General features: G+C 35.7%; 1 protein-coding gene across 1 annotated transcript in view; it reads left to right on the plus strand.

The window, feature by feature from the left end:
• The first annotated feature begins 212 nt into the window (after window positions 1–212).
• ttbk1a (tau tubulin kinase 1a) overlaps window positions 213–18,406 on the plus strand; it is a 33,797-nt gene continuing 15,603 nt past the window's right edge. The window contains exons 1-5 of the mRNA XM_088005600.1: window positions 213–711; window positions 1,300–1,447; window positions 9,589–9,662; window positions 9,962–10,102; window positions 11,993–12,097. Coding sequence (XP_087861726.1) covers window positions 604–711; window positions 1,300–1,447; window positions 9,589–9,662; window positions 9,962–10,102; window positions 11,993–12,097 — 576 coding nt within the window. The 5' untranslated portion in view covers window positions 213–603. The remainder of the gene's footprint in view (window positions 712–1,299; window positions 1,448–9,588; window positions 9,663–9,961; window positions 10,103–11,992; window positions 12,098–18,406) is intronic.

Here is an 18,406-nt window from a genome sequence, read left to right on the forward strand (position 1 = left end):
ACCATGGAGACAGTGCCGCGCCGTCATGCAGCCTAGCATGTATGGCGATAACTGGTTAGCGTCTCGTCTTTTGTACGTTTTTAATCCCGCTGCTGTGTAAGGGGAAACGCTGTTTATGACATAGTGGTATAAATCATGTAGTGTGGATTCAGGTAAAGTCGGTAATTTGATCAACACGTCAGGGAGGAGGCGATATGGGTCGGTTTCTAAGCTAGCTATTTCCACCTTTTGTAAATACCGCCGTCTATGAGCCCGAACCAGGTGTGTTACATTCACAGACAGATTAGTTAGACTCGAACAAGAAGAAGCCACGAATAAACTGGCAAAAACAACTTGGGGAAACATTTTCCAGTTGCTCTGTTCAATACTCCCGTCCCTCACTTCCGACGTCCATCATGGCGCCTCGAATGATTTAGTGACGTAGTTGCAAAGGGTCAATAATTCTCGCAGGAGAAAGCTGCAGGCTAATCTCCCAGTTTAAGGTGGTAAAGTATTCTGTCTTGCATTTCCTGTCCACCCTTCTTTTTTTCACTTCTTCCCCTGTCCTCGCAGATAAATGGCTCTTTTAAGCTTGGAGCTGCTCGAGTTCTGGCTAGCTGGCAGATGCAGTGCCTAGTCCCCGGCCTCCAGGACAACGGCAACATGAACGGGACGTCCGAGCAGGCCGACATCCTGCCGCCAAACTGTATGGTCAAGGACCGATGGAAAGTGGTGAGCAAGAACATCTGCCACCTCATTATGTAATTTTAAATATTAAATGATTAGTTACTCAGTACTTGAGTAGACTTTTTACCAAATGCTTTTTTACTATTACTTTAATTATTTCTTGGACAGCTACTTTTTACTTGATTAAAAATAAGTCAAAGTAGTGCTACTATTACTTATGCACAATCTCTAAATAACAACTTTATTTTCACTAATATAACTTTTTTCTCAGAATTTTACAAAGTTTTCCTTTTGAAATAGCATCTTTATTCTGTCAATATTATGACTATATTTTTGTAATTAAATAAAAACTATTTTTAATAATCTGATTATTTTAATTGTCGCAGAAGGGATGATTAAAATAAAAGTCACATTTTGAAAATATTTTCTGTTATTTAATTTTTTTTTCTTAAAAACAAAACCAAGCAAAAAAAAAACAAACAAAAAAAAAAAAAAAACAAACAAAAAACTTGAGATTTTATTCTTACTCCATATCGCCCAGCTTTAGTTCTGCCTGATAATATTTGTGTCAGGTTTTCGTTATAGTAGAGAATGTGGATCTAATTGTCTACGTCTTGGGTCACTGTGTGGCAGCTGAAGAAGATTGGTGGGGGCGGGTTTGGGGAGATCTACGAGGCCTTGGACCTGCTGACACGGGAGAATGTGGCTTTAAAGGTGGAGTCGGCCCAGCAGCCCAAACAGGTGCTGAAGATGGAGGTGGCAGTTCTCAAGAAGCTGCAGGGTGAGAGCTGACACATTTTTAACACATATCATTTGTTTTCCGTCCAGTGAAACACCTACTGTAAATACTTCAAGCTAGAGACATTTTTATTTTAAAAATCTATATATATATTTTTATTACTTTTACTGGTATTTATGTATGCTTTTTAACACAGAATATTCTCTCTAAATTTCAAAGTAGCAACTTTAATCATGCCAAGGAACAAGAGAAATAACTTGATATATATGATATTATATATCTAGTTTCTATGTTTAGCAACCTTTGAAAATGTTTAGCGCACTTAGCTTTCCATAAATACATTTTTCCAAATAAATTCTAAAGTGTTAATTTACTTAGCAGTTTTGTAAACTTTCATCTGAGTTGAAGTTTATTTAGTAATTCTAGTAAAATGTTTATGTTTATGCTCTTATTTTGAAGTGGTTGAAGACTGTTTACGTAGCAGTTCCATTTCCTCTCCTCTTTGTTATTCCCTCTAACTTTATTATACCTAAATGATCCGTTTCCTACTGTATTGTCAGGACATCGTGATAGTTTTAACAAACATGTAAAAAGCATATTTTTAAAAAAGATATTGACTGCAGCTTTAAATAGTTTTTTTATTGGTGTGATATAATACTCTGATCTTAAGTGTTGAGTTTCCATCAGCTGTAAGCAGAAAATCATCTTAGTAAGCAGAAGTAAGGGCTGTGTGTAATTCATCTATATAGTGTGTTCTTTTCTTTACTATTCATATTTAATGAATATGACTTTACCTTTTTGTAGTTAATCCTTGTCTATATAGTAATGGCAATGAACACTGTCAGCAGTTTAAAAACAACCATGTAAATGGAGAGTAGAAATGGGACAAAAACTAATCCCTGAGGCACACCTCAACTCATCTCATCTATTGAGGATTTATATGAGTGTGCAAAACAACCTTTGGGTCTAGAAGATGGAAGGTGGCACAGAAATCTAAAAAAAAAAAAATCACAGTCAGCTCTCAGTTACAGAATATTTTAAGTAATCTGATTTCTGTTCTAACTTACACATATTTTTCTTCTTTAAAAATCTTTTTTGATGTAGCATGATTTATAAAACCACGGAAAGCCAAATTATGCAGCTCTTCCACATACTGAATTATAATAGCTGAGAAAACAGTGTTGCGTAACAGTGTTATATCACCTAAGTGTTGATTGTGTCACATGTTAGGGCAATATGTGGTTGGCTGGGTGGGTTAGTGATGACTGGAGCAGCCTCCACTTTGTCACAGAGGCACATTAAGCTGCTGGACTGATCGACTCTTCATGGTCCATCAGTCTCTCTCTCCCTTCGCCATCCCCAGCAGGTCACAGCGAATATTCTGACTCTCACTTTGTGTGAATTATTTAACATCAAATGAATAAACCACATTTTCTTTTCTCTCTGAAAGTGCATCGTCAATGTTAATGCTGCCTGTAAAGTAATTAGAATTCATTTAGCACATTTTAGTTGTTTTTTGTTGGGGTTTTTTTTGTATCAGGATAAAATCCCATTGAGATAAAAAAAAAAAAAACAACGGTTTTCCAAGGGAATCCTGGCAAAGACACAGCAACAAAACACACAAAGTAACACAATTAATATGTGTGAAAACATGACAGAAAACGAACAGAGGACATCTAATTTTATCTATATCCTTCGATTAGCCAGAATCTATTTTGGTTGTCCTGCATGGAGAGTTTGAAAAGTTGGTTTATGCAGACAAATTAACTGAAAAATTGGAGCTACATACAACATTGTTTTGCTTACCTTAGTTTATTGGAATCTATAAAAGCATCCATAGGCAATCATAATTAAATACATTCTGATTAATTTACAAGAAACATGCAGTTGACGTCTTAAAAAAATGTGGAAGACACAACTTGCCACATCTTGACAGTGTTGTGTGATAGAACGGACATTAGAAATAATGACACCCCCTTCCTTTTCTTATTTAAATTTTTAGACTAGTTCTGTTTGACTGTATGAACTGTTTTTAAGCTGCTATTCGGACTGAGGGAGGCATTAAGCTGCAGTTACAGCAGTTCGCCACCAGTGGGCGTATAGAACAGTGAGCACTCCTGACTCGGAGAGCTAACGGCTGATCCGCGGAGGCGCTCACTGTTGCTCTTGTATGTGTTGTTAACAGGTAAATTATATGATCTCAAATGTGTAGGAGATGTGAGCTAACGTGAAAAATAACCTCAATATTTGATGAAAAATTATGAATGATCTCTTGTTAGAGCCAGATTATATGTATTTACGAAGCTAGCCAACGCGATTCAGCGCAGCAACGGCTGATCAGCAGAGGCGCTCACTGTCGCTTCTGTTTGTATTAACGTTTGTCAACAACAAAAAACCCTGCGAAATCACACTGATTAATTATTAAGTGTGCAACAGTAGGATGGTAGTTATTTGAAACGCAACAGTTTCACCATCTTTTCTGTTATGATTCAGGTGGGTTTCCTAAGCAGTTTCCTTTCTTCTGAGGGTCACAGGTTGAATGATTAAAAACCCCAAACAACCTGAGTGAAAATGTTTGGATTACAATTAAAAAGCTCTCACAACCTAAATAAGCTTCACCATTTCTGATTAGAAAATCCAGAACTGTTTTGATGGAGTGGCTTTTCTGTAACTTTCTAAGGGACATTTTTCTAAATATTAGTGAGTATACAGAAAGTATTCACATCACTTCACCTTTTCCACATTTTGTGATAATATGTTTGTATCCCAAACTGTATTAAATTGATCCCTTTCCTCTCTGCATTCTACACAAAAATACTCCATTACAGCAATGTACACTGAAAAAAATAACTCTTTGGATTAACATAAAAAAATCATGGAAAGATTTTCCACCTGATTACTTTGCTTTATTTCAGCACTATGTAATTTTGTTACTCCAATTTAAAGGAAATGTGTTGGTTCAACTTAATTTATTAAGGTTATTTCAACTTAAAGCAAATGTGTTGGTTCAACTTAATTTATTAAGGTTATTCCAATTTAAAGCAAATGTGTTGGTTCAACTTAATTTTTGTGGTTGATTCAACTTATTTACTTTAGTTGGACCCAATGTAATTTAATAGAACCAGACCAACTAATTTTACACTGATAACTTCACACTACTTAATTACGTTGATCCAACTCATGAAAATTAAGTTAGCTGAACAAACATGCTTCATGCTGAAAGAAAGCTATTTAATCGTGTGGAAAATCTTTCCATGATTGAATTATGTTAATTCAAAGACATTTTCTTAAGTGCTATTAAATGAAGTGTTTTAAGACCACACTGAAAGAAGAAAGAACACTCAACAATGAGAAAAAGTACAACATGAACTGTATTTTCAAAATTGTTATCCATTTTCTTTTTACACAGCACAAAAAACAGCTGAGTTGAAAGTTGAAATAAACAACAAAAGGTCAGTTTTGTTTTTCCAGAAAAAAACTGGGCTGTGTTTAGCATAGATCAAATTCTTAACAACATAAAAAGTGTCAGTAAATTCGCTCAACTTTGCGAAATGTAACAGTTAAAATTTAGTTTTCGACTGCGGTCTTTAGAAAAACATGTAAAGATAGATTGCCCAAGTTGTTCATCACTTCCACCGCCTCCAGGACAATCCCAACATCCTCAATGGCATCGCCAGGCTCTGCACTCTCCGGTCGAATAACGAAGATTCCACAGACGGTCTCGGCCATTTGTGCACCTTGATGATGGGAACAAGGGTGGGGATTTGGGGAGGAGAGATTTCACATCTCATTAAATAAAAAAATAACTTTACACTTGTTTGGCTGACTCACCAACAGCTAAGGTCCATCAAAGACCTGTCTGTGTTAATTGTGAGTCCAGTGGTAAGATTTCCCATTTAGAAAAGGTACCATATTTTCTACATTTTCACAAAAATCGTCTTATAATGCGGTGCACCTTGTGGTGCGGAAAATACGGTATATTGTCTCATATGGAAAAACATGAAGAGAAGGGATGAATCCCAAATAGGCCCCATATTCCATGGCCTGTTCTCCTCAATTGAAATGACAGTCTGAGGATCCACCACACAGACTGTCATTCCAAACCAGTCCTACTTATGTGCAAACAAAGCCCTGACACTGTACACAAACCAAACATCTTATACATGAAGAACCTGTCTTATTTCCTGGATGGAGGAAATGTCATGACTATGTGTGGTAGTTATTTCCAAATAGATCAGTACTAACATCTTAGGTAAAGTTAGTTCATATTTTTGTCTGCGTATGAAACAATGCTGTTAGAAAATAAGGCTAAATAAAACAGGCCAAAGATCTTTTTGTGGAGTTTAACTCACCTAAAAATCCTCATTTTAAACCCACTTAACAATAACTGTAATTATATCAATCTTACTAATGATTATCCTTTTCTGTGGGAGAAATCTAAAAGCATCTCAAAAGTCAAATTAAAATTGAATGTACCCAAGTGAAAAAAAAAGTTTTAATGATCTTCTCTTACTTTAAATTTATTGGTAATTCACAGGAAGTCCAATTAACTCCAACTATCATCACCTCTTTTGTGGACACAAAGATAAATTAACATACCATGTACTCTTTCTCCAGCTTCTCTGGATCTTCATCCAGGTATGCACACAGACCTTTTAGGATCCACTCTCGTCTGACTTCAGCAGTGTTTTCCTAAATATGCAGATCAGAAAACAATGAGAACAACCGCAAAAATCCAGCAGTATACTATAGGGTCACATACTTGAAAACTTAAATTCAAAGGAAGTCACAACGAAAGTGATCAGTGGCTTGCAGTCTATTTGAAAGATCTTTAAAATTGTTATTCTCCTTTCATTATGCCATGACTAAAATTAAGTTTAACATTTTATTTAAACTTCTAACTGAAGCTGTCACTCCTTACAGTTCCACATCCCCACGCAAATAAAGACAAATAAAACTGACTTGCCAAATACAAGTTTAGCTGAACCCTTATAATCGCTCTAACACTAGATTCAGTCATTTTAGATCTGGCAAAACTTATCATTAGCCACTGCAATCTAAAACTTGATGGCCGATGACCCCCTTCACCAGTGCTTATGTAGGTGGATAACAGACGGGTGATGTTCTGAAAGAGATCAGATTTTCAAACATTAAAATATGTAATTCACCCTGAGCAGAGTTGTATCTGAACATTCAAACTTTTAGTACAAGTCTCTTGAATGCATCATGAATCAATCAATCAAATTTTATTTGTACAGCACATTTCAGCAGAAAGGCATTTCAAAGGGCTTTACATAATTAACAACAGAAACACAGAGTCATGCAACATTTAATATACAGTGAAACAGATAAAAAGTAAAGTCAAAAACATTAAAAACATTGAAGACATTAAAACCGCACTAAGGCTAATTTAGCTAAGCAACTCTAAACAGGTGGGTTTTAAGTTGAGATTTAAAGGCACCCAGTGTTTCAGCTGTTCTGAAACTGAATATAACCACAAGCATGTATGTACAGAACAGTGGTGAATTGAACATGGTAGAAAGCAATGAAAATATAAAACATAAAAATCAAAACAAAAACCTCAACATTTCAAAATTAAACCGATAAACTTAAAAATTGTTTTTGAACTACAATTATTTATGGAAAAACAAGTACAATAACAAAATACATCTTTAGAGCAGAGGAATATATGTATTTAAAAAATAAGAAAGCTCAAGTCTGTTCATGGACTAATAGGAATAATGGACAATCCTCTGAGTGTTTCAGCCAGAAAAAAATACTAGAAATCCATAGCTAGCAGGTGGACATTTATGTGGACATTGCAAGCACATTTAAAGCTCTAACAGCAAAGGTCTCCGCAGGTTCCTCTGACTCAAATTTAATACTTTTTATTATTAATAAATGAAGAATCTGTATTACGATATAAAGCCACAAAAGTGTGTGTGCATCCAATGTCCACTCTGCATTTACCTACATAATAACAGTACTGAAATTAAATAATAATAAAAAAAAACATTTAAATAGACTTATGTTTGGCCCCATTGTTTACAATCCACTAAACCTCAGACTTCAGAGTTTGTATGGCACCAGATGCTGAATTTACATCAGTCCAACTTTTTTCCAGGGAGCTTTAACAACCTCAGGAGGAGCAAAACTGTGACATTTATGGGGTCCGTTTTTTGTCTTGACAGCAGCTTTGTGATCCTTACACTGCTTCATGTGATGTTAGCATGATTTGAGTACATCAATTACATAGAAACGTGACCGAACATAGAAAAAAATGTTTTTTTTTTAAGTCTGATGATTTTAATTTGCATCTTTTTATTTCAATTTTTATTTTGATTTAGACGGATGAAAATAGACTGAATCTTACCTTTTTCAAATTAAGCAGATCCAAATCAGGAATCTTCCCGCTTCTCTTGAAAGAACAGTTTGAAGTTTTCCCAGACACAAGATCTCGCGTGATCTCGCTAGCATCTCGCGTGATCTTTCGTAATTTCGCTAGCATCTCGCGTGATCTTCCATAATTTCGCTAGCATCTCGCGTGATCTTCCATAATTTCGCTAGCATCTCGCGTGATCTTTCGTAATCTCGCCAGTGTCTCGCGTGATCTCCGGGTCTCGCTAGACCCTCTTCGGCGGGAGATTAGTCTGACTAAATTGAATCACGTTGTCTCAACTCGAATACATTTTATTAACGCTAGGTTGTTGAATTTTATGTTTATTTGACGTGATTTTGTCATATTTGCATTTGAAACATAAAATAATTCTGTTAAACATGTTATTTTTTATAAATGCAATAACCACTTCAATTCAGTTGTGCTTTGACACAAGCATGGAGCAAGCAGGAAATGGTGCAAATGTTAGAAAAACGCTGATTAATTACCAGCTAACCATCACTTCATGTGATGTTAACACATGTTAGCCACTGACATGAGTACATCATTTACATAGTGTGAAGGTATCACTGTTAAATAAGTTGGTTTCAACTAAATTTGCATTCATCTTAATCAAGTAAAGTCAATTATTTGGTCCAAAACATTGCAAATTAGTTGGTCTGGTTCTATTAAATTACATTGGGTCCAACTAAAGTAAATAAGTTGAATCGGGATCTGCCGTGATCTCGCTCGTCGCCTCCAGCACAAGATCAGTCTGACTATAATGAATCGTGTTATCTCAACATGATTCAATTTCATAAACGTTAAGTTGATGAATTTCTTGTTTGTTCAACATGATTTTATCACGTTTTTGTTTAAAACATGAAATTATTGTGTTAAAAGTACATGATATTTTTTTATTAATCTAATAACCCCCTAAGTTCATTTTTTTGAGTGTAGAAAAAAGTGTTTTTAGTGTTTTTCTAGATGTTTCTATGATTTAAAGTCCACTTGTGATAAATTGAGTTGATTGCACTGCAAAAACACAAAATCTTAAGAATTTTGGATGAGTTTCTAGTGCAAATATCTTAACACACTTGACATTAGAAAACTAACGTATAAGTAACTTTTCAGCATCACTTGGAAGCTTGTTTTAAGTAAATAATTATTTAATATTGATGAAAAAGTTCTAATTTCATTGGCTGACTATTTCATATATATCAAGGGAAAATGTCTTGTTTTAAGTGACATGGCCACTAATTTTTCATCAATATTTAAGAATTATTTACTGAAAACAAGCTTCTAAGTCTTGCAGAAAAGCTACTAGGTAAGATTTTGTGTTTTTGCAGTGAGTGCACATGAAAAAGTAATGATTTAACTGCATGATTAAAAGCTAAAAATTCATTTAGCATTTAAAGTCTCAAAGTAAACCAGTATGTTGTCTGTTTTAGCTCTCGTTCCAACCAACCTTGAGGAAAGACGGTGTCTTTCTTGCTGTCTAATGCACGACTACATCCACTAATGATCCTCAGTGAGAGTCTCTGACTGAGGAGTTAATCGTGCTGCTTGCTGGTGACACTGTAATTTTTTTTTAGAAGAATGACTCAGCTCTAATATGCAAATAGAAATTATGAACTCTGCCTCCTTCGCATTTAAGCTTGTGATGAACACAAAGTGTGGAAGTGATTAAATAAAAATACAGAGAATCTTGGATGGATATTATAATTGTATCTATTTGTTCCTATTATTGTGTGCTAGCAGAGCAAACGTTAAATAATGTCCTCTCTCTCTCTGTCTCTCTTTTTAGGTAAAAACCACGTCTGTAAATTTATTGGTTGTGGAAGAAATGACAAGTTTAACTACGTGGTGATGCAGCTTCAGGTGAGTCACAGCGTGGGCGACTTTAACCAGGAGGATGGCGACATCTGTATTATTTCTATGTCAAAGAATTAGTAGCAAAATGTATTTCTGATTTGATATCTAACAATAAAGCTTAGAATGTGTTCTAGAAATACTTTAAATTTAACTCTATTGTGAATGGATTGTTGTTTTTTTTTAACTAGAGACACACTGATCATAATTTCCATTCCAATTTCCAATCTCCAGTATTTTAAAATGACCAGCGCTATGATTCTCGTGCTGATGAGGAAGTCTAATTTCCTCTTTTTGTGCCGTTCCAGGGCCGTAACCTGGCCGACTTGCGGAGGAGTCAGCCCAGAGGAACCTTCACCATGAGCACCACCCTGCGACTCGGCAAGCAGATCCTGGAGTCCATCGAAGCCATCCACTCAGTGGGATTCCTGCACCGCGACATCAAACCGGTAAGCAGACTTTACAGAGATGAGATCACCACGTCTGACGTGCGGCAAACTGCCCGGGATCTGAGTAATCCGCATAGCGTTCTTATTTTAAAAAGACAGAAACAACAGGATAGCTGTCGTGGTTTGAAATACAAAATGAGGGAGATGAAGGTCAAGTTTTGTATGTCATGAGGGATGGGTCATTAATTATTATAATCGGTTTAAAGCTGCAGCATGTAACTTTTAATAAAAAAAAAAGGTTTTTCACATGTTTGTAAAACTACGGTTTCATTGATTTATCGGCCAGATGATTTATCTGTGCCGATTTTCTTATTTTTGGGAGATCAGTTGATGGCACTTACATGTGAAGCCGATCTTATCTAACTAAGCAAAAGTCTGAAAATCAGCCACTGTCCTCTTCTGCTCTGCAGCGAGAGGTTTGACTGGCAGACCAGCTCATCAGGCTGTTTCTTCTTAACGACAGTCACCCCACTGTTACCAACTCAGCAACTTTCTTGCTATATTTAGCAACATTTTAGACAAACAAATTTGCTATCAGCCAAAATCGGAATCAGGAGGCCAGGCTTTTTAATGATTGATAATCGGTGTTCGGCCAGAAAACTGCAATCAGTGCATCGCTAGTAAAAACTGTCACCATATTGTGACAGTTTGTTATGAAAAAGATAATCTGTGTGAAAAGATTGATCTCCTTCACCCTAACCCTTTTTTTCACATATTTTCACATAGTGACAGTTTTAACAAATATATAAAAAATATATTTAATAAAAGTTACATAATGCAGCTTTCATGTATGTCTTTCTTTCACACATTTAAATAAAACAAAGCAGTAATTATGTATTTGTGTAGCTTTAATAAAACCTTTTTTGGATAGTTTTGTTTTAAATCTTCAGCACATTTGCCAGTTTCCAAATGAAGTTGAACTCCTCTCGACTTCAAATATCTGCTGCGCTATAAACAGCCAAACAAAGACAGAACAGAGGAAGCAGAGGGGAATTTTTAAGAGGATTTGAGAACCTTTGTGCTGATTCAATTTGCATATTAACAATGAGAGCTGGAGCAAAAGATGGAGGACAGCGCTGATTAGGCTGGTAGGATTAGGAATGCCAGATTAGGGGATGCAGAAAAAAATCCCCTGAGGGGTTTCATCAGACTGCATTCAGTTTGGATCCATCGGTCCTAAGCCATTCGTTTTTGGGCTGCATTTAGTGGCAGAAAGTTTGGAAATGATAATTTGCAAGGTAAAACGGAATAAATCTACTGATTAAATCAAATTATAGTGAAGCAGGAAGGCAATGGATGACGCTTGGGTATTTATTGAGGTGATTCTTGCAAAAACTCTGAGAACCTGTAACGTTTTATTTGGATGAAGCAGGAGCAAATTGGAGATAACCACTGAAGAAATTTATAAATATACGGCAACACCTTTGTAACAATAATGAACACGGACAAATGAACTGAATATGGCAAGATTTATAGAACATAAATAAACAAGTGCATCAGCAAAACACAAAAAAGCCAAAAACCAGCATATTATGAAATAGATCATAATTCGTGTTTAATGAAATTGAAGATTTAATTGAGTTTTCATAAAAAATATTTTCATTACAGCATAAAACATGTGAAGAATTTACCTAAAGCTGTGAATGGCTACACTGAGAAAAGTAACATTTTATTTTCTTAAGAATAAATGCAGAAAGTCTCTCTGAGCTTAAAGGAAAATATCATGTTTTTAAAAATGATTTCTAGATATAAAAGAGAAACTATGAAATTTTGTCAGTGTCATAACAAAATTACAATCTCATTTAAAAGTGACATAATGACCTCTGATTTTGCAGTCATGTTGAGACGTTAAATCTACATGAGATGAATTTGTTCTCTTGTCTCTTCCAGTCAAACTTTGCGATGGGCCGGCTCCCCTCCACTTACAGGAAGTGCTACATGCTGGACTTTGGTCTGGCGCGTCAATACACCAACACCTCTGGAGAAGTTCGACCGGTAAGGAACCGTGATAATCTATCTCTCTCTTTTTCCCTGGACAGCAATAGCTTCATCGGAAGGATCTGGAGGCACTTTTACAGTAACCTCAAGCTCTTTTTCTTGTTTTATTTTTAGAGATTTTAGCAAACAATATAGTTTTTGTTTTATTTTTTATGTTTTTCCTAAGAAGGTTGAATTCATTAAATCGTACAATCAAAAATGTGACAGTTCGTTATGAAACAGAGAATCTGTAAAAAATCAAGTTCCTCCACCGTCTCCATGAGCTACTACTGCTGTCTGTCTCCAGCCAGGAGGAGGGCCTTAGTGCTGTCAATCAACCTCATGTACACGCAGCTAAATGCATTAATGGTGGAAAAACAAACCATCATCTGTTGCCACTGCAGAGAGCGTAGCAGAGAGCAAGGTGGGTGAGGAGGGGATGAACAGCTGCATGAGATTGTGATTGACAGCACTAAGACCCGCCTCCTGGCTCTGATTGGTTGTTCCTAGTTAGCACTGGAAGAACGTAGAAGCTTGATTTTTTTCACAGGTTGTCGGTCTCATACCAAATTGTCACGACATATTAGCAATTTCAACAAATATGTAAAAGAAAAACTTATTTTTAAAGTTGCGTACTGCAGCTTCATGTCTAGTTCTTCACTAAAAGTGTAAAAATATTTTTTCATTGGGTACAAATATACAACTGCAATGAGTTTTATCAACAATATATGTGTGCAGATTGTTAAATTTATGATCCAGATGATAATTAATGTCTTTTAATGATGAAGACGGGGCTTTAAACACACAAAGCAGCAGAATATCTCACCTTTTAGGGTCTGAAATGTATATTTTCCTTTCATACATGCCATTATTTTAGGTGTAATATATTTAAGACCAAATTTTAAAGAAAATGTAACATTGAAACATCATACAGTAGTTTAAAAGAATCATAAATTGTAATATAAAAGTTAGTTGTAGACAATAAATCAAACTGTAAAAAAAAAACGCAACAATGCGAGAGTTTCAGCAAATATGTAAAAGAAAAAAATCTATTTATAGTTGCATACTGCAGCTTTAAGATGTGTACTATAACATGAGGATGTTCATATCAAAATATGCTGTTGGTTTGGAGAAAAAGTGCATTACTCCTTCCAGGTCCATGTTGTGCTAAATTCACCAGAAACATCCGATTACATGCAGAAGCATTGGCACCTCACCGACTGAATCCCCCATTCATAGAAAACACACCTGACCAAAGCGTCTCTAGTGCTTCACTCACAGAGTAAAAGTATTGCAAACCTTTAACCGGCTCATGCATGGAAAGCTCCAGTGCAGCTGACCCACATTGTCTGCTGAACATCAGTAGTCTTGTCTGCAACAAACTGTCTCCTACATTGTAGAATAGCAGCATTTAGCATTTAATGTACACAATTTCTCCTCATGGAAAACATCTGTGAAACCCACACATCATACAGCTTTCAGGATGGCGTTTGGGTGAAATAAAACATCAACTATTTTCACAAATAGCACAAAGAGCAAGTGAAAAAACAAGTTTTTTAATCCTATGATCAGTGTAGAGTAATCTGGTCCAGGTTTTGAGAACCATGTTTTTTGATGACTTAGACAAATGAGTTCACAATATTTTAATTTTATTTCTTATTTAGTGGAAACACTGCATTTGCGAAATTATGCTTTTTCTACATTAGCTGAATATCAGCAAAGTTTTGCGCACATTAGAAATGGGAACACAGCTAATGATTAGGTCCTAATCATGCAGTTAATTCATTATTTTCTTCATTGTGTATGAATATACAATTGCTATGAGCTTTATAAATGAGAAATGTGTGCAGATTGTTGAATTTATGACAGATGTTCTTCTGATCTAGATGATAATATCTTTTAATAATGAAGAGGGGGTTGTATACGCACAAAGCAGCAGAATATCAAAGTTTTAGGGTCTGAAATGTATATTTTTCTTTCATACATGCTGTTGTTTTAGATTTAATATGTTTGCTGAGACCAAATTTCTAAGAAAATGTAACAGAAACAGAAAGAATCAGAAATTCTAATCTAAATTTTAATTTTAGACAATAAATCAAATTGTAAACCCCCCAAAAAGGACTAATGTATAACAATTAATATATTGTCTTTTATCTGGTCAACTGAGTCTAATCTAACTCCAATCTAACTCCAACCTCTTTATTTAGTTTAGTTGGCTTTCCAACTAAAAGCCACATTAACCTTTAGTTGGCCATTGGCTTTCCAATGCTTTATTGATGAGTTCAATTATTAATCATTTAATGATATTTTAAAGGAACAGTCCCCCTCCCTGTGTGTAAAGTGGGTGTGTTTGCTGCAGTGCAGCATCTCATCACATTACTGTCTCGTCCGTCCTGCCTGACATCCTGTGTGTCAGTGAATCTCTGGGATCAATACCAAGTCTCAGGGATTGTTCAGACTGTTTACTGAAAAGAAAAGAAAAAAACAAGAAAATGAACTGGATGTTTGAATGTCTAAATGTTTTCACTGGTTTTGAGGAAGAGATGGAGTCAGTAGTTTCCCTCTGATCTGCAGTGAGTCTCTTTCCACTTCACCTCTCGTTTATTTTCTTTCTATCAGACTGAACTGCGAGTTATTTTTAGATCGGTTAGTACGTGAGGTGCATCCATCTACTGTTCCCTGTTCTACTGCTGCTCTCCTCCTCTTTCATTTCATTTTCTCCCATCTTCATCCTCTTTTTTTTCCCTCCAGCCGCCACCCCTCCTCTTCCCTTACATCCTTCCCTCGTCGTTTCTTCCCATCGCTCGTCCTGCAGTGTTGTGCTGCGTCTGTTGCAGCAGTGAGATGAATATTTGATGCGTTTGTGTGCGTCACTGGGCGAGACTCTGAATGCTGGTCTCTCTTGCTTCCCTCCCTCCGCCCGTCCTGTATTCCCCGGTCATCCTCTTCCTACAGCTGAGTCAGTTCTTTCTCTCTCTCCTTCTTGTTTCTACCCATCCATCTCTCCTCTTCCTGTTCCTCCCCCATTTTTGTTCTTTTTCTATCGCTCCGGCTCTTCCATCCATCAAACTCGGTCAGAGGCGCCTAACTGATGGAAACAGCACTTCCCTTGGCTAAAACTAAAACATCTGCTGACATTTTCTTCTTTACTGAAGGGGCTGAAATGATTCATCAAGTTAATCGTAATGGACTAATTGTCAACTAGTTATCAATTAATTGTTAATAAAAGTATGCAGACCAAAAAGGGCTGTTTACTGAAAGAACAGCATATTCAGAGCAAAAATTTAGCCAAAACAATATACAGCTCTGTAAAAATTAAGAGACCACCTAAAATGATCAGTTTCTATGATTTTACTCTTTATAGGTTCATGTTTGAGTAAAATGAACTTTGTTCTTTTATTCTATAAACTACTGACAACATGTCTGAAATTCCGAGCTGAAATGTAATATTTATTTGCAGAAAATGAGAAATGGTCAAAATAACTAAAAAGATGCAGGGCTTTCAGACCTCAAATAATGCAAAGAAAACAAATTCATATTCATTTAGAAACAAAAACACTTATGTTTTAACTCAGGAAGAGTTCAGAAACCAGTATTTGGTGGAATAACCAGGAGGTTTTCAACACGGTTCACTGCAGTGGCCTCCTCATTTTTTTACAGAGCTGTATTTACTTTTTGCATTTAACGAAATAAATTGTCTGTAAATATGTTGAGCCCAAAATTCATCCAGCGGAATGATTTTAGCTTCACCTGCTTCAAATTCTGTAAAGATAATCTTCTTTTAGGCACAATTTTCTATCCAATTATTAGTCAGTTAAATAATCAACAGATCAGCTCTACACTGTTTGATGTTAAGTCCGGCAGAAAGACCTGAACTTCTCACATTATAGAAATTATTTTTTGCTGCAGATGCATCCTTTGCTACAAATGATCAAGTTTATGTAAACAAAATGCTACTTCATTGCATTTTACACAAGAAAATTTTTATTTCAAAAGGAACTTAATTATCTGTTGCAACTTTTAATGTATTTCTAATGTAGTGTAAGAAAGGCATAAGTGGTTACATTTTTTATCCACATAATCATTGGAATAATCTATGGATTACAAAAATAATTGTTAGTTGCAGCCAAACCTTTCTGTAGGAAAACAGCACCATCTAAAGCAGGAACTCTGAAGTCAGTCATTAAAAAACGCCATGATCAGGATCCATTATACTTGGAATATATGGAATAATCCATAATCTATGATGAATTTCCAATTTTTAACTTGAGGAATACTGGTTTTCACATGTAAAATGTCAGTTTTTTTAAAAGCATTTTGTATGAATATTCACCACAGGAATGCAGTAAATTGTTGGTTGAGTAATCAGTTTGTATTTGTTCACAGGTTTCCATATAAAGAGTCAATTCAGAAAGTTTCGTGTTATGTGAGCGGTCAGATGCTCAAACTTTGTTGCTCACCAGTCATCAAGTTTTTGTTTGTTGTATTTTTTTTAAGCTGTTATTTATGTTCTGTGACTTTTCTGTTGCTTTGTACGTGTGGACTGTGTTTCATTTTGGTTATTTTATGTTTCAGCGTTACTTTTGTTTTTCTTACAGTTCCTTTGGACTTATGATTTTGACGTGCATGCCTCCCGTTTCTCCGTCACCTCCATGAATCCCCAGGGATGTGAGTGGTTTCTATAGCTACCGAGGGGTCGCACCACCATCACCAGCAATCCAAGAAATTAAAACTTGAATATGAAAAGAAAAATTATTTTTGCTTTCAATTGTTTAACATAAATTATTTATTCTGGAGGTCAAATCAGTCGTAATCAGTCATAGGTGGCTTTGTTCACACATCTACCACTTGTCCAACCTAAGATATGAGATTATCTTTCAGTTAGGGGCTAAACCAAAAAAAATCCACTTTAGTGATATCTGATTATTTTCTTTTATGAGAAAACATTTAACAACACAGATGGTTAGAATACACAGCTGTAAAAAGGTGTTTAATTTCTTCAGATTTCTTAGGTTTTCCCTGTGTCAACACACTTAAAAGCTGCAGATCAATAAACTAGCTTTAATATCTAGCACAAAGACTTGTACTGGTTTGCACTGCAAACATTTTTGTGCTGTTCTCATTTAAAAGATACTAATAAATGTTTCCAGAGATCACTTATTAGCCTCCCCACCTTCTTCAAATCAGACAAAATTGGTGCCGACGAACTCTACAACGTCTGTGCAGCAAAAACGTTTAGCCACATTCACTGTGGCTAAATTCAAACAATTCCCCAAAGAAAGCAGCCAAGATTTCTAAGCAGCGATGTGAAATCCAGCTGCAGTTTCCAATAAGCTTAGGCAGCAATTATGTTATATTTACTGAGGTTATCTTAGTTAAAATAAAACATTGAGGCGTGATACAAATAAAAAAAATCTGTAGGGGAGCAAGTACTGTTTCTTGACACTGTTTGTTCAAGCATATTTTATTTGCATGGTGAAGAGTTGCTGCAGGAGACGTGCTCTCTCGTAGTCAAATAAAAGGAAAACTGGAGGGGAAGCTATCTGTTACTCCGGCCCATTTAAGCACACACTTAAGCTTTTTGTGCGGCTTTGCATTTGGAAGTGATGCAGACGTAGATCCAGCGTTCGCCTGCAGAGCTTATATGAAAACCTTCTTGTTAGTTTGTGTCCCTGGAGCACTGCAGTATAATTTTCTGCTTATGAATTGAACTTCATGGTCAGTTTCTAAAACTGGAGGCTGTGTAGTTTCAGTTTGACCTTTTAACCTCCTTTTTGTTACATTTTTTTGTTTGGTTTGGTCTGAACGTTATCTGTTTGCATTTGGAACATAAATCCAAACCAGGAAAGGACACTTTCATTTTGTCTCATTATTGTGAAAGATTTTCTACGTTGTATTGAGTGTCTTTAGTGACACACACTGGGCCTTTTATTTAATCTAAACTCTCCAAAAAATATGGTAACAAAGCAATTCCAGTTTGAACAAATAAATTAAAATCAAAATATAGAGCCTAAAACCACTTGTGACTATATTTCACTTCCAAGGATTCCAACTACTTTATAATGTTTTATACAGTAAAACATTATAAAAAATTGATCTCAAGTCTTTCTTTATGCCTTTCAAAGTGACACTTTGTCTGCTTTTCATCCATTTTCTATCTACCGCTCAGATTTCTGAATTGACGTGTAAATTCCAATTTTAGTCAATTCAGTCTCTGTAAAGTAAAAGCAGCAGCACTTATCAAGGTTTTTTACAGCCGTCCTCGTGGTAATTATCATTAATAATTTATCATAATAAAGAGTTTCTGAAAAAAGTCTTTTAAAAGGA

The sequence above is a fragment of the Poecilia mexicana genome, unplaced genomic scaffold (genome assembly GCF_051168715.1).
Source record: "Poecilia mexicana isolate PSO_F unplaced genomic scaffold, ASM5116871v1 scaffold_1, whole genome shotgun sequence".
NCBI lineage: Eukaryota > Metazoa > Chordata > Actinopteri > Cyprinodontiformes > Poeciliidae > Poecilia > Poecilia mexicana.